This window comes from Malaclemys terrapin, chromosome 6 (genome assembly GCF_027887155.1).
Source record: "Malaclemys terrapin pileata isolate rMalTer1 chromosome 6, rMalTer1.hap1, whole genome shotgun sequence".
In the NCBI taxonomy this organism is placed as follows: Eukaryota; Metazoa; Chordata; order Testudines; family Emydidae; genus Malaclemys; species Malaclemys terrapin.
This window is the reverse complement of record NC_071510.1, coordinates 88,256,317-88,277,835: the sequence shown is the minus strand read 5'-3', so window position 1 is coordinate 88,277,835 and position 21,519 is coordinate 88,256,317. Positions and strand designations below refer to the sequence as shown.

General features: G+C 40.7%; 2 protein-coding genes across 4 annotated transcripts in view; one reads left to right on the top strand and one right to left on the bottom strand.

Moving 5' to 3' along the window:
* The window catches only part of IQGAP2 (IQ motif containing GTPase activating protein 2), a 236,203-nt gene that overhangs the window by 55,479 nt on the left and 159,205 nt on the right, over positions 1 to 21,519 (bottom strand). For both annotated transcript variants that reach the window (XM_054031558.1, XM_054031559.1), the window contains 3 exons: positions 18,350 to 18,474; positions 15,702 to 15,865; positions 6,683 to 6,773 (listed from right to left, as the gene is read on the bottom strand). In XM_054031558.1, the coding sequence (XP_053887533.1) occupies positions 6,683 to 6,773; positions 15,702 to 15,865; positions 18,350 to 18,474 (380 nt within the window). The remainder of the gene's footprint in view (positions 1 to 6,682; positions 6,774 to 15,701; positions 15,866 to 18,349; positions 18,475 to 21,519) is intronic.
* Positions 9,767 to 14,071, top strand: F2RL2 (coagulation factor II thrombin receptor like 2). 2 transcript variants are annotated; one of them, XM_054031561.1, is made up of 2 exons: positions 9,767 to 10,011; positions 12,121 to 14,071. In XM_054031561.1, exons 1-2 carry the CDS (start codon positions 9,948 to 9,950, stop codon positions 13,209 to 13,211), a joined length of 1,155 nt encoding a protein of 384 aa, XP_053887536.1. In that variant the 5' UTR covers positions 9,767 to 9,947; the 3' UTR covers positions 13,212 to 14,071. The 2 variants fall into 2 exon arrangements, with proteins under 2 accessions (XP_053887536.1, XP_053887535.1); XM_054031560.1 differs by lacking the exon at positions 9,767 to 10,011 and adding an exon at positions 10,744 to 10,944.

Below are 21,519 nucleotides of genomic sequence, written 5' to 3'. Positions count from 1 at the left end.
CCCTCCCAGAACCCATGTGCCACATCCGCTCCCACACCCCAACCCCTTGCCAGCCCTGCGCCAACCAGAAAAACTAGAATTTCAAAGATGATCAGAAATGCCAGTTTATAGAGCTTTCTGGTTGGTGATGTGCTGGATAAAACAGCTTTTACTGTATATTGTTGCCAATTAAATTTACAGGATTCCTATTCTAAAACTTTTGCTGGTTGATCCTCTGCTTGGACTGGAAGCAAATTCCCAGGCATGTACAGCAATGGCCTGAAGGACTAGTTTAAAGCTCATTTTTTCCCCTCTCAAGTAAGGAACAGCAGGTCAAGCTGGGGGCTTTGACTGCTAGTGATATCATTTCCAGGTCCCACGACAGACTGAAGGTAAAAGAAAGCTACTTTAGCATTTCAGATAAGGACTGGGTAATTTACAATTTCATTTATACATTTTAGTTTGTAAATTCCTGTATATAAGAGTTTAGTAATCTGTTATTCTTTCTTGCTTAGCTCAATGCTCCATTCTCATTATTATATATAGTTGATCAGCATTGTATATGGTTTGATCTTTTCTGTTGACTGGGGAAGGCTGTTTTATTTGAATAATTAACAATATACAGGGGTAGAGGAAAAACGGTTACCTACCTTTTCGTAACTGTTGTTCTTCGAGATGTGATGCTCATGTTCATTCCATTCTAGGTGTGTGCACACCCACAGCACAGTTGTTGGAATTTTTTGTCTCAGCAGTATCCATAGGGGTGGCAACTTCTTGCTGGCAACTCCAATAGAGGGGTAGGAGGGCAGGTAATAGAATGGACATAAGCAACACATCTTGAAGAACAGTAATTACGAAAAGGTAGGTAACAAGTGCTTGTTCGTGTCAATTCCATTCTAAGTGACTCACAAGCACTATTTCTGGAGGTGGGCTTCGAGTTCCTGGTTGTGTGGCTTGCAGTACTGCTCTACCGAAGGCAGCATCGTCCCGGGCTTGCTGGGTGATCGCATAATGGAACGTGAACGTATGGATGGATGACCAGGTCATGGCCCTGCAGACATCTTGAATCGGCACATGGGCCAGGAAGGCAGCTGACGAGGCTTGTGCCCTTGTTGAATGGGTGGTTACAATTGCTGGCGGTTGCACTTTTGCCTATTCATAGCAAAAATGGATACAGGCAGTGATCCATAATGAAATTCTCTGGGTGGACACAGGAAGGCCCTTCATCCTGTCTGCCACCACGATGAAGAGCTCTGTCAATTTACGGAACGTCTTAGTCCTTTCAATATAAAAGGCTAGTGCTCTCCTGACATCCAGAGAGTGTCGTCTGCAATCCTCATCTGATTTATGAGGTTTTGGAAAGAAGACCGGTAAGTAAATGTCGGTATGAAACTGCGAAACTACCTTGGGCAGGAAAACTGGGTGCAGCCGCAGCTGAACCTTGTCCTTGTAGGATACCATGTAGAGTGGCTATGAGGGGAGCGCTCTAATATCAGAGACCCTATGAGCGGATGTTATCGCCACCAAAAATGACATCTTCCATGAGAGCAGAAGGATACAAGAGGTCAATGGCTCGAAGGTGGAGCCCATGAGCCGTGACAGTACAAGGTTCAGGTCCCAGGGAGTGATGGGATCATGGACCTGAGGATAGAGCTGCTTTAGAAACCGGACCGTCATGAGCAAAGACTAACCTGTCCTGGAACGGAGAGTGGAAGGCTGAAATGGTGGCCAAGTGGACCTTGATTGACAAAAGAGACAGGCCATGGAGCTTGAGATGTAGAAAGTAGTCCAGGATCGACTGCAGCGAGGCCTGGTCAGGCCGAAGACCTTTGTCCAAGGCCCGACACAAACAGTTTCCATTTATCAGGTAGGTTGCCCTGGTGGAGGACTTCCTGCTGCCCAACAGGGCCTATTGGACATGGGCCAAGCACTCCTGCTCCTCTACGTTCAACCGTGCAGCAGTCAAGCCGTCAGATGCAGTGTGGCTAGGTGTGGGTGCAGAAGCCTGACATGGTTCTGTGAAAGCAGGTCTGGCCAGAACGGTAACTGCAATAGAGCTGCCACCGAGAGGTCCAACAGTGTACCGAACCAGTGTTGGCGAGGCCACGCTGGAACTATCAGAATTACCTTCGCCTTGTCCTGCTTGATGTTCATGAGGACTCTGTGGATTAATGGCATTGGTGTGAAGGTATACAGCAGAGCCCCCAACCACGGGAGCAAAAAGGCATTGGACAGGGAGCTTCTGTTGATCCTGCGAATCAAGTAGAATACGTGGCACTCCCATTTGTGGCCCCGGTACTGTCGGTGACGCTGGTCTCCGATGCTTCAGACTCGGGTTGGGCGACCGACAGGACCAGGGCCACGAAGGAGACCCCCTTCAACACCGAACCAGGGTTTAACCACCATTCCAGGGATGACAGTATATGATCTGGCACCCTGACTACACTGTCTAGATCGTGCCTGTTGGGGACATAGACCGATGCCAGCCATGCCTGCAGGAATCTGAGGTGGAGCCATATGTGCTGCACCACATCAGTACAGGCTACCAAGTGGCCCAACAACCTCAAGCACGTGCGAGCAGTGGTGAGTGGGTGGGCGCTCACGTGCGAGATCAGGTTGTTCATAGCCTGGAAACAGGCCTCCGGGAGGAAGGCTCTGGCCTGCATGGAGCCTAGTACCGCTCCTATGAATTCTATGCATTGCACTGGTGTCAGGTTCAATTTCTTTTCGTTTATCAACAGGCCCAGATCATGACAGGTGGAATGTACCAGACTGAGGTTCCTTTGCACCTGGTCCCGAGACCTTCCCTTGATGAGCCAGTCAAGGAACGGATAGACCTGAACACCCTGATGCCTCAGGTAAGCAGCCACCGGTGCCATACGCTTTGTAAATACTCTCGGAACCATTGAGAGTCTGAAGGGTAGTGCCATGAACTGGAAATGGCATTGGCCCACCATGAAAGGAAGAAATTGTGTGCTGTTGGAAAATGGAGATATGAATGTTGAGGGCGGCGTACCAGTCTCCCGGATTCAGGGAGGGGATGATAGAGGTTAGGGAGACCATGTGAAACTTCAACTTCTTGAGATATTTGTTGAGGTGTCACAGGTCCAGAATGGGTCTTAGGCCCCCTTTCGCTTTGGGATTAGGAAACAGCAAGAGTAGAATCCTTTCCCTCTCATTTCCTTCTACTGGCCCCAGCTGTAGGAGGTTCTCCACCTCCTGAACGAAGAGTTGCTCGTGTGAATGGTCCATGAAGAGGGATGGGGAAGGGAGGGGTGGCGTAGAACTGCAGGGTGTAGCCCAAAGAGATTATGCTGAGCCCCTAATGATCTGAGGTTAATCGTGACCATGCTGACCAGAAGGGACGCAGGTGGTTGAGGAAAGAATAGGAAGGTGGATCCTGGAAGCAGGAGCAAGGACACTGCGTGCACGCTCCCCCCCCTCCCACGCCTCCTGAACACTGCAAGCCAGCTGATTGCCATGGGCAGGAGGGGTGGGGTGCGCAACATGCTCGCTCCTCCCCCCTCCCTCCTGCCCGTGGCAATCAGCTGGTTTACAGCGTTTGGGAGGCAGGGGAGGGAGGGGGAGCCTGCGCGCCGAGTCCTCATTCCTTCCCCCAGCTGTGGACAAAGCAAGCAGCCATATGAAGTTATAGCGAAGAATTGCACAACTTTAAATGGAGAATGTTCTGTAATTGAGCAGGGATTTAAGATCAAAACAATGTTAAGCGAGAGGACGTTAAGTGGGGAGTTACTGTACCGCTAAGGCAAAAAATTCCAATAACTGTGCAAGTGGGCGCGCACACACTAGAACAGAATCAACATGAGCAAGCACTCGAAGAACAGAGTAATACAAAGTATTTCAAAAGCAAGTTACTCTATTCTAAACTGATTGAGACATGAACATAGTATAGTTAAAAAGAAATAAGTGGGAATAGCAGTAAAATCCAGATTTTACAGATACAGATGAAAGAAGGCCCCACAAATTGCACTGTGTGGCCAGTCGACAGAGATTAGAAATAACCTGAAATGTGACTGAAAATAATTTTTCATAAGGCAAATGACACTTGCCCTTTCCATAGTACTTGAAAGTGGTCTTTGTGGAGAAAAAAAATTAAGAAAAAGCAGGAGGAAGTCTATCAAAATATTCAGAATCAGAGGGGTAGCCGGGTTAGTCTGAATCTGTAAAAAGCAACAGAGGATCCTGTGGCACCTTTAAGACTAACAGAAGTATTGGGAGCATAAGCTTCCGTGGGTAAGAACCTCACTTCTTCAGATGCAAACGAAGAAGAAGTGAGGTTCTTACCCATGAAAGCTTATGCTCCCAATACTTCTGTTAGTCTTAAAGGTACCACAGGACCCTCTGTTGCTTTTTAAAATATTTAGAAGTTATTGTTTTGATACACTCAGTATTAAAATTATAGTAATGAGCTAAACTGAGCTAATATATGAAAGCTTTAGATAGAAGTACTGTATCAACCACAAAAGTACAGAACAAATCAGAATAAATTAAGCCTTTCTGTGATGTCAGTGAAAATAGTGCAAGCATTAAGTAAAAATATTAACTAAAACTATCTAAATATATGAAAGCTTACACCCTAAAATGCCATTTAAGTCTCTTAGGCTGGAGGAAGTTTGAATGTAAGGAATTTACTGTGCCAAATAGCGACCAAAGTGCATTTCACATTACCAAGAGATTTGAGCCTTTTATTTTATTTTTTTTGATTAAATTAAAGGCTTTTTTCAGCACATTCAGGAATAAATCAGTAAATAAAGAGCCCCCTCCTCAAGACATTTCTCACATAGCATTTCCATATGCTTGTCAGAAAACCGATGCTCTTGTTTTCAGTTGAGTCTCTCACTACTGTGCAGCATTCTCGATTTGGAATTCCTGGACAGTTTGCACATGCACAGTAACTCCCCACTTAATGTTGTTTTGATCTTATGTCCCTGCTCAGTTACAGAAGATGCTCCATTTAAAGTTGTGCAATGCTTCGCTATAACGTCGTTTGGCTGCCTGCTTTGTCCACAGCTGGCAGCCCCCCCCCCCATCAGCTCCCCTACGCCCCCCCAGCGCCTCCCACCCACCGACAGACCCCGCGGATCAGCACCTTCCCCCTCCCTCCCCCCGCCTCCTGCTCGTGGCAATCAACTGGCTTGCGACTTTCAGGAGGGAGGGGGAAGGAGGAGCGAGGACTCAGCGCGCAGACTCCTCCCTTCCCTGCCTCCCGAACGCCGCAAACCAGCTGATTGCCGTGGGCGGCAGGGAGGGGGGAGGTTGCGCGCCATGTCCTTGCTCCTCCCCTCTCTCTCCTGTCCCCTGAATGCCGCAAGCCAGCTGATTGCCGTGGGCAGGAGGAAGTAGGGAGGAGCGAGGATGCGGTGTGCCTCCCCCTCTCCCCGCTGCCTCCTACCCATGGCAATCAGCTGGCTTGTGGCATTCAAGGGGCAGGGGAAGGAGGGGGAGCTTGCACTCTGTGTCCTTGCTCCTCTCCCCTCCCTCCTGAACGCTGCAAGCCAACTGATTGCCGTGGGCAGGAGAGGAGCGAGGACGCGGCATGTGGAGTAAAGGGGGAAGAGGGGGGGAGAAGAGGCGGGTTAAGGGTGAGGGCTTGGGGGAAAGGGTGGCGTGGGCAGGCTGAGGATTGAGCCCCCCACCCCTGGTGCTTGCAGAATAGGGGAAGCTGCCGCCATGCAACGTGCTCCTCCTACCCTACAGCACCTTCAGCCTCCTTGCCTGCCTCATTGTCTCCAGTGCCAGTACTTGGAGAGCTGTGCCTGTGTGGGGTAAGGCGGGGGCACCTCCCAACTATAGTACTGTACTGTATGGCAAAATTTTTTCCCCTGGAACCTAACCCCCCATCCCATTTACATTCATTTTTGGGGGGAAATTGGATTCGCTTAACATCATTTCACTTAAAGTCACATTTTTCAGGAACATAACTACAATGTTAAGTGAGGAGTTACTGTATTTATAAACCCTTCAGATTTGTTTGAATTCTGTCAGATTTAAAGCAAACTGGTGCATTATGAATTGGAATAATCGTCATTTTGCCACAAAAAACAAACAAATTTTTTGTTAGTACTTTGAAAAATTAAGGACATGTGACTAAGTTGGAGTATTTACTGGCATTTGTTAAGAGGCGTTGTTATGAAATAAGAAATCTGACTAACCAAGACTGTAACCATGTAGGAATTCAGTCTTGCAACATAGGTCAGGACTTACTTATACACAGGACTCCTTTCAAATGTTTTCTATTACCACATAGAAACTTGTCAAACAAGCAAAATCTCTTCTATGAAATGCTTCACTTGTCTCATTCCCTCCTTGAATCTATTTTCATATCTATGTAAGGGACATTTATTAATATACTGTATTTCATCAGTGCTGTGAAAATGTATTCGCATTTGAAATCTTTGCTCTTCTATTACCTTGGGTAATACTGATTTCCAAAATTACTAAGTAAGATACAAGGACAACTGTTTTAGATAGATGTAATTACATTATTTTACATTTAATTCTTATTTTAATCATACTCAATCTCACTGTAATGAAAAAAATATATTTTGTTTCCTAAAAATAATTAACTGTAACTTAATCTAGCCAACATATTGAAGTGTACATGAATAAAAAGAGTTCAAAATCTCATCTTTCTTTATCCTGAAAAAGTGGTATTTCAATGTAGATTCAGGCTGATACTTACAATTTGCTGCTTTTTCTATATTCCTATTAGCATCATTGATTCCTTTTTGTATCTCATCTAGCCAGAGAACTGCGGACTCGTCATGACATTCCTGGGAGAGAGGAATGGAGAAATACTTATACATAAAATACAGTCAGTCAAACTCAGTCTGAAAACACACATTATTAAAGCTTCAGTGGACAGAAAGCCCTTCTGAAAGCCTGAGGACACTAAACCTAATTTGACTATATGAACCTAGCAATGAACAAATAAAAATCGCAGAAAAAAAAGCTAACATTTAGATAACATACTTTTCTTCAGCACAGTAAGTGTATGTTCACCAAAATGCAAAATTCCATTTAACATGTGAAAGCTTGGATAGTAGGTTTATTCTACTGAAGACAGATGTAGATTTCTGAACAGAGTTAATTTAGCGACAGTTCAATTTCCATAATTCACAAGTAAACAAAGGAAAAGGAGCATTCAGATAGCAATATGATTCCTCAAGGAATAACATAAATCCAATAGAAGGTTACAAACAGTTAACTTTTCTTTCAAAGCTCTTCATTGGAAATCATGCATATGTACAGACAAGTAAAAAGACATGAAAAGTATCAGTATGAACTTTCACACAGAAAGATAGCTCAGATTTAGTAATGCAATGATTGCTTTAATGCCTTGATTTTTTAAATCATGAAGTACATACCAAGGCAGGTGTTATTTTTATTGGATAACTACCGATTATTGAATTTTACCTCATACGCAATACAAGCCAAATTTTCAAAAACAGCTTCTTGTGTGTGCCCCCAATTTGCAGTCCAAACTAAGGCATTTGGAGGTTTAAGTGCCTAAATATACAGACAAACTGAAGTAAATAACTGCAGGCATGATTTAATATGCAGAATTGTGAGCACAAAAGAAGAGACCCTAGCAAGGTCAGACTGAAGTTAAGCTCAACTAAGGTGTTTCTAGTGTATTCATCATTGAAATAACTGTGCACCAGAAATTTGGGATTTTGTTTTCCACCCCCAATCTCAAAGAATGGCACAATTTCTAGCATGCAAATCTTAAATTAATGCCTGGAATATCAGAGAAGAAGTAAAGCCAGATGACACTGCTGCCAAAAACCAACTTAAAAATGCTAGATGCTATCGGAGGGAAGACTGATTTAGGAGGTACTTAAATGGTCTCATTCAGTGATCAGAAATCAAAGTCCGCACCCATTAACAACTAGCTGGAAAGCAATGTTACAGTGTCAGCAGTTGGCTGGGAGGACTCAACTGCAGAAGTAAATTGCTTCCATTGCTTAATGAAGATATAAATGGTAACTGCAAACATGAAATTTTTTCAATTTCTTATAACACAGGGAGACTTTCTATAGAGAAAGACAAAAGTACAGGAGTTACATTAGATTATGAAACCCATAAATGTCACTTTAGCAAAGATACAAAATTGTACAAATACATACCTACAAAAAATGAAAGTTAGGAAGATGTCACATAGGAGTGGAATGCTAAGTTAGCCTAGTCACGTGTGGTCAACCAGCTTGATGGTGGATCTCAGTGTTTTAACTTATTTTATTTCAGGCCAAAACCCAAATGAATCTGTACTTTGCAGATGTAATGGTAATGAGAGGAGAGAGGATGTGTAAAAGCTCTTTCATTAGAAAAGTGGAACAGATATTTGTGTGGTAAGTGTGACAAGAATGTATCTATCCATGCACAGCACATGTATGTTTTTGATCAGCATTTACACAAGAATTTTCTTATAGTAAACTGCATTTGATCCCGATTAAAACAGTGGGGAAGAGTACAAATTGATGTAGAAAAAGCATTTGTGAAAACAATTTGCATTTCAGGTCACTTTTCCCCACACTTTTGAGTCTTAAATACCAGGAACAAAAAGTCAACTACTATTTTTAAGTTAGTGTAATTTTTCTCTCTCCCTCTCCTCCCCAAGTTTGCTATGAGGATTTACAAAGGAAACAACTGTAAGCTTCCAGAATGCATTACTGTTTGCTTATTTTCTTATAAAACTACAATACGACAGTCTCACATTAGTCTCAGAATATTTTAATTCTGGCATCCGGTTCAAAGATCTTCCATCTAAACAATAAACTTTTAATTAAAACTCAAAATACATTTCACTTCCTACCAAACTGTCAAGTTAGGCACAAGCTATGCATGAGGACAAAGATTTCAGAACAGAAATGCCTTACAAGTATGATCAGAATCAACTATACCTCAGACTCATCGTAGGGTGTATGTTGCAGCTATTGCAAATCAAAATTACATTGTTCAGAGTATCATTAAAAGGGTGAGTCACTAAACTTCAGCTGGAACCTTGGGATTGGGGAGTGAGGCATGAAATATTTTAACTCCCCAGGATCTCAGATTTTTTCCAGAATTATTATAGTACTGGTAAGCATACGGCTCTTGGGCCAGGTAATAATTTGTTATTCTAATCTTACCAGTAAGTTGGAAGCCAGTGGTGTTGTCCAGCATTTTGAAGTTGCATGCTGGAAGCTAGTCACTCATCATGTGACACGTAGGAAGCTTTAAAAAGTAATTTGTGTAACATTTCCTAAAGATGTAGACTGGTCAGGGATAGGAACTGTTTAAACAAAGCAGACGGGACAGGACAGACAGCCTACAGAGACCACTGTCAATTGATAACTGATAGGCAAGTGACACGCTAGAGCAGAGCCCAGCTAGTCTGTGTGAAACATGCTTGTATCGTTACCTCATCCTCCCTTCCTCAGCCCCGCCAACACCATGCATTCGTTTCCTCTTGGAATTAATCAAGTTTGTAAGCCTTTAGGGCATGGACTTTCTTTTTACTACATATTTGTACATATTAGCACAACGGGGCTCTGATCTTTGATTGGGGACTCGAGATGTCAAACACTTTCTGTGAATATTCTAAGCAGAAAATATTTTCTTCTGAATTTTTTATGTACAAATTCCAACAAAGTACAGAAAGACTAAAAAACTCTTCATGTTCATGGTAAATTAGGAGTTAAATTACAGAAGTTAAAGCAATGTAATCTCTTCCATATCAGCCAGAGGTTGAAACTGAGTCATGTGTATTTACACATTCAGATGTCACACCCTATTGCTGTACTAGAGAAAGAACAAACTAGTTAGTTTCTATAAATCCCGTACACACAGAATGCTTCTGGATGGCAGACCTAAACCCCCAAGGTCTTTTACGCAAAAATGTGGATTTAAAAACCTTTTCAACTGAATTAAAGAGGCATTTTTCCAACTGGATTTAACTTGGAACAATGAAAACATTGGTCTTAATTATAACTGGATTGCTGTCTCTGTCCTCAAGTCTACAGCAAAGAGGTAAGCCCTCTGGTTCTAGATGTATTTTATATTATCTGTATATTTCAGCTGGTACCATGAGCCTTGTGCTTATCTTTTAGATGCTTTTATCAGCAGGCTGATACACCGCATACAAAGTCTCAGCTGAGGCAGATTTTGATTGCTCTATTTCAGTTATCTTGAATTTCTCCCCATAGTGGCCCTTGATAGTTTTGCAATTGACAAAAGGCAATTGTTTTTGTGTTTACTGAAATGTGATTTCCCGCATAACCCACTTCCCCTACAGTACTTGTTCCTACAGTACTGAATTTGTGGGATCACACCTTCAGTGTAGAAAGAGGGCATCATAAATACAGGATTAACACTTCACAGAAGGTACCACTTGGGAAAGTCACCATTCCAAAACATTGGACCCAGAGTCTCACTGGAGTTTGTGAGAAAAACACAATGATTTCAGTGGGAGCAGAACTAGGCATTTTCTATGAAGATTAATTGTTTTTGTATTTATTTATTTTAAAAATGCTCTGATACGCCAGTCTCTTTAAAGGGCAGTCATGCCCAGAGATGTGACTAAAAATAGCACAGTCTTACTGAAATCTGCTACCTATGCGTACTCTGTCATGGTGGCAATGCCTGCATCTAATTGTTATTTCCTGTATTTTTTTATCCAGAAGAAATTAGTTATGTCACGTTAGGACAAAAAGACTAGGATTCAAAGATTCAAACAGGACTGCTCTACATCTTACAGTTTGTTCAGAATTCTGGAGCTACCCTGTTTCCCCGAAAATAAGACAGTGTCTTATATTAATTTTTGCTCCCAAAGATGCGCTAGGTCTTATTTTCAGGGGATGTCTTATTTTTCAGAAATGAAAAATGCCTTATCGGTGGATGCCTTATTATCGGGGAGGTCTTATTATCGGGGGGATGCCTTATATTACAACGAGAGGCAAAACTGTAAGTAGGCCTTATTTTCGGAGGATGTCTTATTTTCGGGGAAACAGGGTAGGATTCCAATTATATATTATACAAATAGCAAAAACTTTATTATGGCTACAAGATACAAGTGAAAGACGTTATATGGGTGCAAAGTAGGATTATTGTTTTGCACGCTTTTTGTTTTGAACACTTTTGGTACTAGCACATCTTTACAAAATTCTATGCTAAGCCTTATCGAGATTGTTGACATTAGGAGAAGAGGCTAAATATGCTCATTAATCTTTGTCTAAATAGTAAGAGAATGTTTACTTTAATGACGATAACCACACGGTGGAACTGAAGCAGATCGATTTGCCAGCTGTAGAATCAGAAATAAAACACAGATGATTAGCCCCATTCTCAGTACTTAAGACAATAACTGCCCTGCCCCATAACAATGGAGAGTAGTAGCTATATCATTGCTTCTTCATGCTAACAGGAGGGAATCTGGTTTGCTGTCTGAGCCAAGAGGTAAAGAGCCAGTGTGGCTAGCTTTTTATTTATTTTTTAATAAGAGGGTGGGGACAAGACTCTTGGTGTTTGAATACCATATAAGGAAGATTTTTATATGTAAAGATAAAGGGCAAACATTTCTACATATAGTTCTAATTTGAAAAATGGGTATGTAAAAATGGCATCATCTTATTCAACGTATTTACCTTTTACACAGTCATATGTGCTTGCTTAAGTGACAAAAATTTTAGTGCTTATTATTCCTGTTTGCACTGCTGAGCCAACAGCTGAGGGCATGTGAATCAACAATTATATTCTCTCTTTGTACATCAGCATGGTTTATCAATTTCAAGCAGTTACACCTGTGAAAATCCACTAAAGACAATGATGTCGCACAGATATCATAAGCATAATTCTACCATAAAAAACTGGATTATTCTTAAAACAGAAAGCTGGACTTGATCAAGCTGTATTGTGAGTATTCAGGGCTGAGAGTCCATTTATAAATAAAATTATGAGGGGTTTGCCATACCACATGTGATACAGAAATCAGAGACAACACAGTACACCACAATGCCATTTTTATAGAATCATTCTTCAGATTAGAGCTGCGCTAATTTATCTCAGAAAAAAGGTATACATCATGACTCTGTCCAGAGTACATATCTTATGATTTAGCTATTTTCTTTTTTTAAATCTTAGATTCTAAACATGGTGATAACAGCTCCGGAAGACAAGATGTGCCTGATATTAAGACCTTTCGTGGAATGCCACAAGGCACTTATGATTATATTCCCCTTTCTGATATAGAAGGCTGGACAAAGACTGTTCACAACAAAGAACACAAATGCTCTTCAGGGAAGTCAAATGGCTCAATACTGAAAGTTAACAATACCACAATGGAGTACCTTAGTAGTTCTTTGACCACCAAACTAGTACCTGCAACATATATTCTTGTAGTTTTATTAGGTGTGCCATCAAATGCCATCACCCTGTGGATGCTGTTTTTCAGAATCAGATCTGTTTGTACTGCCATTTTCTATACAAATTTAGCCATTTCAGATTTTCTATTCTGTATCATACTGCCATTCAAGATAGCATACCATCTCAATGGAAACAACTGGATATTTGGAGAAATAATGTGCCGAACTACGACTGCCATTTTCTATGGCAATATGTATTGCTCCATTCTACTCCTCATGTGCATCAGTATCAGTCGTTATGTGGCTATTGTTCATCCGTTCACCTACAGAAGTCTGCCAAAGCGAACCTATGCAACACTAGTATGTGGAATTGTGTGGACAATTGTTTTCCTGTACATGCTGCCATTCTGCATAATGAAGCAAAGCTACTACTTGGAACAATTAAATATCTTTACCTGCCACGATGTACATAATGCCTGTGAAACTTTATCACCATTCCAATTCTACTACTTCATCTCTTTAGCAATCTTTGGATTTGTAATACCACTGACCATTATTATTTTTTGTTACATCTCAATTATCCAAACGCTCAATACTTATGAGTGGAAGTGGTTTTGGTATGTTAAAATAAGTCTCTTGATCCTTATGATTTTTGCCATCTGCTTCACACCAAGCAACATCATACTTATTGTCCATCACGTTAATTACTACTACAACAAAACAGATGGCTTGTATTTTTTCTATCTTATTGCTTTGTCTCTAAGCAGTTTAAACAGTTGCCTTGATCCATTCCTTTACTATCTGATGTCCAAAATCAGAGAGCAATCCAATGTTTATCTCACAATGGTAAAAATATCCAGGGAAGAATGAGTTTAATTAAATGTCCAACATTTATTATTTTGTGACAGATATATAAATGTCTGATAATTCAACAAAATAAAAATACTCTACTCAATTAACTATTGTTTTATAAATTCTAATTGGTCTTTTTTAACGAAAAAAGAAAGCAGCAGTTCAAAAGTTTCTTCTTAAGATTTACTTGCTTCCAAATTTTATGTTAAAAAGACTTCTAAAAATACAGTCTTGCAATTTTATCACAAGTTTTGGTGCTGTTCTTGAAGCCACTACTCCTGATTCAGGTGAGAATCTGTTTTCATTTTAAAAAAACTATTACGTTTCTAGCCCTCACTTCTATGGAGAAAGGTCCGAAAATGTGAATCCTAAAAATTCCAACAACAGAGGGCAAATAAAACTCGAATGGTATTTTTAAGCCAATATCACTATTTTTGAAAACTTTGGGTTGGCTACCCTGAAAATACCTAATACCGCTAACTTATGCTCAATGTGGATTTCTATTTTGCCCTCTATAGAAACATTTTCACTTTTGAAGTGCAGTAAGAAGAAAAGCCATTTACAGGCTGCAGCTGTGTGCTAATTGGGCTGCAGATGGGCCACGGGTTGAGAACCACTGCACTGAAGTAATGAAAATCAGGTACAGTCCTAACTAATACTTGCAAATCAGACACTTGCTTTTAACCTCCATACCTCATCCTTAAAACTATGACAGTTAAATTGGAGGCAACGTCTGCTTATATGAACAGGAGCTCTTCTAGGGGGCAGGAACGGTGAGTATGCTGGATTTTATTGAACTTTGGTTTTGCCAGTAAAAGGCCAAATAAAATAAAAAGTGGCTGAAGAAACTGAATATAGTCTTCACTGTTTAAAAAGGAGACAACTTAAAATCATATCTGTCTAAAAATGTTTAGCTGCCCCTGTTACAAGTTACAACCCAAATTACTGTAATTTATTAGACTGAATATATTGCGTTCTCAAATACATACTTTTTAAAAAAAATAATTCATTCTTTCCTTTGCAGTAATCAGTTATTTGGGTTGCTTTTTTGAGAGTTTTTCACAGAGCAAAAGGAGAGAAAGAGCACATTTAAAGTAGCAGAGAAAGGACTGCAAAAAGCAAGAAAAGATGCTGCGGCAATCGAGCCATTGTGGGGTTGATTTAGCGGGTCCAGTGAAGACCTGCTAAATTGACCGCCGATCGCTCTCCCATCGACTCTGGTAGTCCACCAGAACGAGAAGCATAAGGTAAGTTGATGGGAGTGTTTCTCGTGTAGACACTGCAGTAAGTCGACCTAAGCTACGTCGACTCCAGCTATGTTATTCATGTAGCTAGAGTTGTGTAACTTAGGTCGACTTAACCCCCAGTGAAGACCTGCCCATAGAAGGGGGACAGCAGGGCAACTGTAAGTACTTGAAAAAGGCACTGAACGTAGTTTTAAGCTGACTAAGTTTCAAGCTGAATACTCTTTAAAATTCCTTGTCCTGAACTATGATGAAGTTTGTTTTTAATCAGAGTACCACCATAATTTATAAGAATTGGGAAAAGTGAAAGGTTTACTTCAAAAGCCAATACAGCTTCCATAAAATGTTAAGCCCTCCCCTCATTGTAGTTACTGCAGATGACCAGAGAATAGTTTATAGCAGCATATATAAATAAGTACCATGCAGCGAAAGCGCCCATAATTTAGCTTAGGAATGTACAACGTGATTGTTAGACATAGAATACTTGAGAATACATTTTAAACACTTTGCCAAAAGCTATAGTTAATCTGGTGTTCAATTACATTCTGAAAGCAGTTATGCTCATCTGTTTACAATTCCTAAAACTCTGATGCTAGCCAAGGCACAGCTTTATATGGAAGCCGACATTTGTATCCTGCTAAGATGGTTTACCCTAAGTAGCATATCAGAAAGATAATCAACAAGCTGCAATATTATGACCAAACAACAACAAAAAAGGATGGTATCAAAGTTAAAGGGATCATAAAGACCATCAAAAACCCAAGTTTACTTTTAAGCAATGAGAGTATTCAGGAAGGAGTAATTTCCAGGAATTTCTTTTGAAAACTGTCAATGCTTCAAACCTCCCATTAGTGACAAAAGCCCCAGCTTTCCTTCTAGCTGTGAAATACCCATCCATCCCTAATCCCAGAAACAAGAGGCCAGATCTCCTGCTCAGCTCAGATAACCGCTTCAGCACAATTATGGCATAAATATCACATTCTTAAATATTTGAATTGACCATGACAGGATTAGCTAAACTAGGACATCACATGCACAATGACAAGCATGCACAACTGATTTTATCCTTCCCAGCTCCCATTCACACTAAAAGTTTCAGAGGGAGGTGGAATTACTTGATGCTCCGATAACATTTTAATTGGCACAGGAGAGAGACACAGACACCACAACCACTGCAAATATAGTGTGGTGGTGTTGGGGAACATGCATTCAGGTTTGGCAATTAATAAACTGACAAGTATCAATGAGTCAATTGAGATTCTACCTTGCATTTCTGCACTTTGGCATAGTGCAGAACATCTTGATAATGCCTTGCATTTGTTGGGTTCACATCGTGCAATTTGACCGTAGGCAACAGCAGTGTTTCTAGAGTTTTCTCAGGATTGCCTTGGTCAATAGCTTCATTAATGTAGCTAATCGCAACAATTCCTAAGAAAGGAAAAAGGGAAATTAACATTTAACAGAAAAAGCCCAGCCACATATCAGGTTTATTCAAAAAAGGATAGTGTCATAAATGAGTAAGTGTGAACATCAAGTTATGGTAAGTAGCAGCAGCAAATTCTAAAGTCTTTCTTCTCAGATATTGGCAGTTCATGCCAAGCCAGCCAGTGAGACCAGATTTTTCCTTCTCTGACAGCCAATTGTTTAACTGAATCTGATTTAAAAACAAAAAACCCATATCCTTTTCTATAAAGGAAAAGTTTCCCCATTTTGTTCTACAGTAGGATGATCCATATACATCTCTTCAAACAAACGGATTCAACACCTGAGTGTAAAGGTCTGGGCTTGTTTACGTTGCAGTGCTCAAGTAATCATTCTGAAGTGATTTTCATGTCTGACCATTCCAAATAATTTAACATTAGTTTTTCTAATACACATACATATTCTGACCTCTGAACTTATGGAGATTATAATATCTTTTCAAGTCATCAACATCACCACTTTAACATCACGGAACAATTTATCTGGAACGTGCATGTAAGTCAAAATTCTCAAACTTGGCTGCCTAAAGGAAAAATACCTTAATTTTGAAAACTGCTGCACACCCATAGCTCCCACTGAATTCACCGAACTATGGGGTATGCAGCAGTTCTGAGAAAAGTGGTCTGATTTTTTTTTTTAAATGTATTTAGGTAGCTATCTTTGACAACTCAGTTTAGAAATTATGACCCTAGTTAACAGAAAGCACTGAAACACACTGTCCTGAAGGCATAGAACCCTGCTACACCAAGTCTGTGAGTGAGTATAAAAATTCTTGCGGATTGCTTTGCCATCACCTGTGACAGTGTGCATTCCAGTTGGTGGCTGCCTGGGATCTGTTGAGGTTTTTCCATAGTGTGTATATATAACTGAACTGGTGAGGTCATAGTTATGTGACCTCACAAGGCCATAACCTCTTAGGAGACTGGCTATTTCTCAGGTGGATGTAACCTGGGTTTTTTATGACAACCATGGGGGCACTACCAGTGAGGAAAGGGAATTTCTGTGCACTGGGAAGCAGGGCAATTTAGATGCAGCACGTTTCAGAACGCTCTGTTGGTACTATGTACAGTTCCAAGCACAGCTGCCTCTTGCCAGGGGGCAATAGTAGACCAATGCAATCTGAAAACCGCTACTATTCATTAGGACTAAAGTTGCTAACATGAGGTCCAAGTTTGAGACACTGAGCACCTCAAGTTTGATGGACTTAAAGCAGCACTGCATGTGCTTAACAGCCTCCCCCTCCCAAAAAATCAATCTGATTATGTAAAAAGGCAGACTGTTTTAGTTATTGACAACTGCTCTGTTTGCTGAATACTACCCTTCTTTGCTGAAGTGTACACATCACAGCTTGACGTTTTGTCAAAAAGACCATGCTGAAAAAAGCATTTGTCTAGCAGCAAAAGGGTTACGCCAACCAAAACTCAATTCCCTAACATTTTTAAAGTCCAAAGGTTTGAAACCCACTTAAGAAACATGCACTATTTTTCAACCTGGAAAAGTTTTAAGGCATACATTGCTAGATAATAATTTAGGATAAGCACAATGAGCTGCTCTCTATATTACAAACCCCATTTTATTTTTTAAAGGAGAGCAGGAAAAGAATTGCTTTTGACACAGTTATGTACTGACTGCCTCCAGTAAGGATTATGTGAGGGATATTCAACACAGAAAGTGTGTAAAATGCCAACCACTACCACCTTTCCCCCCCCCCAACTGAAACTCTTCTTGTACTTAACTTAATCTCATTTTGGGAATTCACTGATTAAGTACCAGAATTATTGGCCCAATATGAATACAGATGAATAGAAGTCTTATTGCCTCCGCTAGAACTATGGCATTTGTGATGTCAGAGAAGTGATGTAGTCAGGGACCCCTTCAGCGAATCAGGAAATACCAAGAGGATTTCAGAGAGGTGAAAAAGGATTTAAAGGAGTAATGCCAGTAACTACTGCATTGAATGCTCCCTTCTCTCAAGTCAACACTTAGCAGGGGCATTCAGTCTTCGCTCAATTTTGTTTAAAATGATAACTGTTTTAGTCCTCCTCTCTAGAATTATCATCAAGATGCTATGCTGGGGAACAGGAATTACTAATTCCAAATCTACTTAGGAAAAAAAGCAAAAATCTTTTTTATAGGACAAAATACAAATCTCTATTGCCTACTACGAAATAGAAACTCAATTATATTTATAGCACCACATTTTATTATGGTGTCTGATACACATCTGTTCTCATTTTTAATTGCAGCTACCACAATTTCATACTGAAAATATTAGGAAAACAATTAGTGGTTTTTATTTTTGGCTAATTGCAATTTTACCACTAAAAATAAAAAGCATCTCTATGTGGCAAGCCGGCACTCTATAAACCTCCATCAAGTGCTCCAGGGACCACAATAACCTCTGCCTCTGACAAAGTCAGAGTTACTTACTGTCATTTTCTTCTTGAATTTGCATATTAACCATGTCAATACAATTCTGGACATCATTCCAGCTTAAATAATCTTGTCCTTGAGATGAAGCCTCTGACTTAATAGACAAGAGTGTGTCAGCATAACTGTAGGAAGATATAAAATATAAATCATCATAAAGAGTCATTAAATGTATTGTCCATCATTTACTGTATGTATTTCATTATTTTTTTCTTACTGGATGAATCTAGTGCACATGAAAGTGAAAAACTTTTATTATAAGTGTTTGCAGCCAGACACCATGTAAACAGGCAGCATGCAAGCTGCCTTACTTGGCTCTACACATACATTTCAGAGACTCAGATTCCAAGGGCAGAGAGGACCACTGTGATCATTGGTCTGACCTGTATATCAGAGGCCACAAAACTTCCCCACAATAATTCCTAGAGCAGAGCTTTTCTAAAAGCACCCAATCTTGATGTAAAAACGGTCAGTGATGGAAAATCCATCGCAACCCTTGGTAAATTGTTCCAATGGTTAATTACCCTTCCTGTCAAAAATGTATGCCTTATTTGCAGTTTGAATTTGCTTAGCTTCAACTTCCAACCACTGGATTGTGGTATATGCCCATTATTAAATATTTGTTCCCTATGTAGATTCTTTGTAATCAAGTCACCCCACAATCTTCTCTCTGTTTAACTAAAGAGACTGAGCTCTTTAAGTCTATCACTACAAAGCATGTTCTCTAATCCTTTAATCATTGTCCAGTCTCTTCTCTGACCCCTCTCCAGGTTCTCTCTGAACCCTCTCCAAACCCTTGAATCATGGGCACCAAAACTAGATACAGTATTCCAGCAGTGGTCGCACCAGTGCCAAATACGGAAGTAAAAATCTTTCAACCCCTACTTGACATTCTCTTGTTTATACAGCCAAAGTTTGCATTAGCTCTTTTGGCCACAGTGCCACACTGTGAGCTCATATTCTGATCTGAAATAATCCCATATCATGTCACCCCAAAGCACGTTCCTTACAGTAGCTCCACACTACTAATAGATATAAAAACATTCCAAGGATATGCAGTGTGTCAAGTAAATAATGATTTTAAGAGAAGACCGAAACATCTTCCAAGAAATTACAGAGATGTTCTTTGACATTAAAAGTTTATATTAATTCATGGCAACAGCCACGATTCCTTTTGTTTGCTTGTTTTTTAATTACACTATAGTCAAATATACTAAGGAGGTGTAGTCTTTTAAAAAAAAAATCACATCATAAAGTTAAATATCAGATATGTACAATTTAACACTTCATAGTCAATCATCCCAAAGCACTTAGTCCAGTGGTGGGCAACCTGTGGCCCATCAGGGTAATCCGCTGGCTGGATTTTTGTTTACAAGCAGCTGCCAGCACGTCCCTGCGGCCCGCTCCACTCCCCACAGCTCCCATTACCCAGGAACAGCGAACCACAGCCACTAGCAGCTACAGGTGGACGGTCAATGTAAACAAACTGTCTCACGACCTGCCAGCAGATTACCCTGACGGGCCGCAGGTTTCCCACCAACTTAGTCCATCAGTGAAATTCTTCCACTTGTTGAGTGTTTTAACAGCTTGTAGCAATGCTACGCATCTTAGAACTGTAAGTGAAGCACACCTCATCCAACTAAGACTGCAGGGGGTATATAAGGTAGGTAGAGTGTAATTATCAGAAGTGGAATTTGGCAAGGAGTTCAGGGATAACTCATTAAGTTTTGCCAAGGCTGTTCCGAGCACATCTAATGTTTCTGCAATAACCTGCTCATGTGGGGCCCTTAATTTCTCTTCCCCATTCTGCAGCATCCACTGATGTAATTCTCCCCTGCCCTCAAAACATTAATGTCTTGCTTTTGGCTGCAGGGAGAGGGAGCCCTATTCTCTCCTACCTTTGCCAAGGAGAAAAAAGATCCTGGGGGTTTGGTGGGCTGCGAGGGAGGACATTCAACGCAGACTCCATACCTTTCTCCTTTGGGTCATCCCCAACAGCCAATACAATACCAAGGAGGGGTTGTTAGTGAGAGATGCATGACACTACAGGCAGAAATTTTGAAGGTGTCCCTGAAATAGACAGACCTCTTAGGCAGCTCTGCAACACTCCAAGTCCAGGACAAAATTTCTATCTAACCGCTGGCAGCAGCCCTGTCCATGAAGGAGAGAGCAGTGCTCTACTCATTGCTAGTAGGATTTATGCACAATTTTTTTTTGTTACTCTGAGGTACCCTTTTCAACTCAGAGCCCCTTGCAAGTATAGGTTCTGTAGCCTGGAAGAACCAGACCCCATTCTTTTTAAAAATGCCATGAAATTATAGATTTTTAGGGCCAAAAGGGAGCATTAGGATCCTCTAGTCTGATCTGCAAAACAGAGGCCACAGAATTTCATCCAGTAATTTCTATATCATGCCCATAACTTCTTTTTGAGCTATCTTCAATGGTCAGGATTTCTCTTGCAACTCATCTAGCAGCAGCATGTCCAGCTGCAGTGCCCAGGGAATTCCATCAAGCACAACTGTGGTGAAAAAAGTATCACCTAATGCCTCACCAACACTCCTTACTGTAGCACTGTTAGTGTTCATTGGAGGTCTCCTATACAAGTACTGATTCAGCCTGACTGTCCTTTGCATGTGAGATATGACAGGATCAGAACACAAGGTGGTACACAGCTGTGACAAAAATCAAACACCAAACAAAAGCTACTAATCTCGAGTTTGAATTTACAACTTGAATGGAACATGTATCTACACTACCATGTTGTGCCCAGCTATTTAGCAAATAGGGTTTTTACCACATAGGCTTCTACCATTCTTAAGCAAGACAGGTCTGTTAGGATAGCCTTACTTTACATTACACACACAATATTCATTCTCAGGTCTTCTCTCAAAAATTCAGTAAGACACTAGTGACTAGCGGCTTCCAACTAAGTCCAGATATCCATTCCCAAAACAGCAATGCCTCTCAGCTCATGATGTTTAGCTTCCAAGAACATCCCACCCCCCCGACCTCTGTATCCTCAAACATTCAGTGATGTTTGATGGCTTATGTTTTTGCAGATGGAGCATTACAGCTGAGCAGCCCTAATAAACTCTCCTGTTAATATTGTGCAAATGTTTAGCTTGTAGCCTTTTCAACTTCATCTCACAACTCTGGAAAAATAGCTGATA

Bases quoted from the DNA above. Each gene is read 5' to 3' on its own strand.
- F2RL2 (XM_054031560.1), top strand. From the start codon at position 10,839: ATGTCTTATTTTTCAGAAATGAAAAATGCCTTATCGGTGGATGCCTTA. The intron at 10,945-12,120 runs GTAAGTAGGCCT...TTTAAATCTTAG, and splicing joins TTACAACGAGAGGCAAAACT to ATTCTAAACATGGTGATAAC.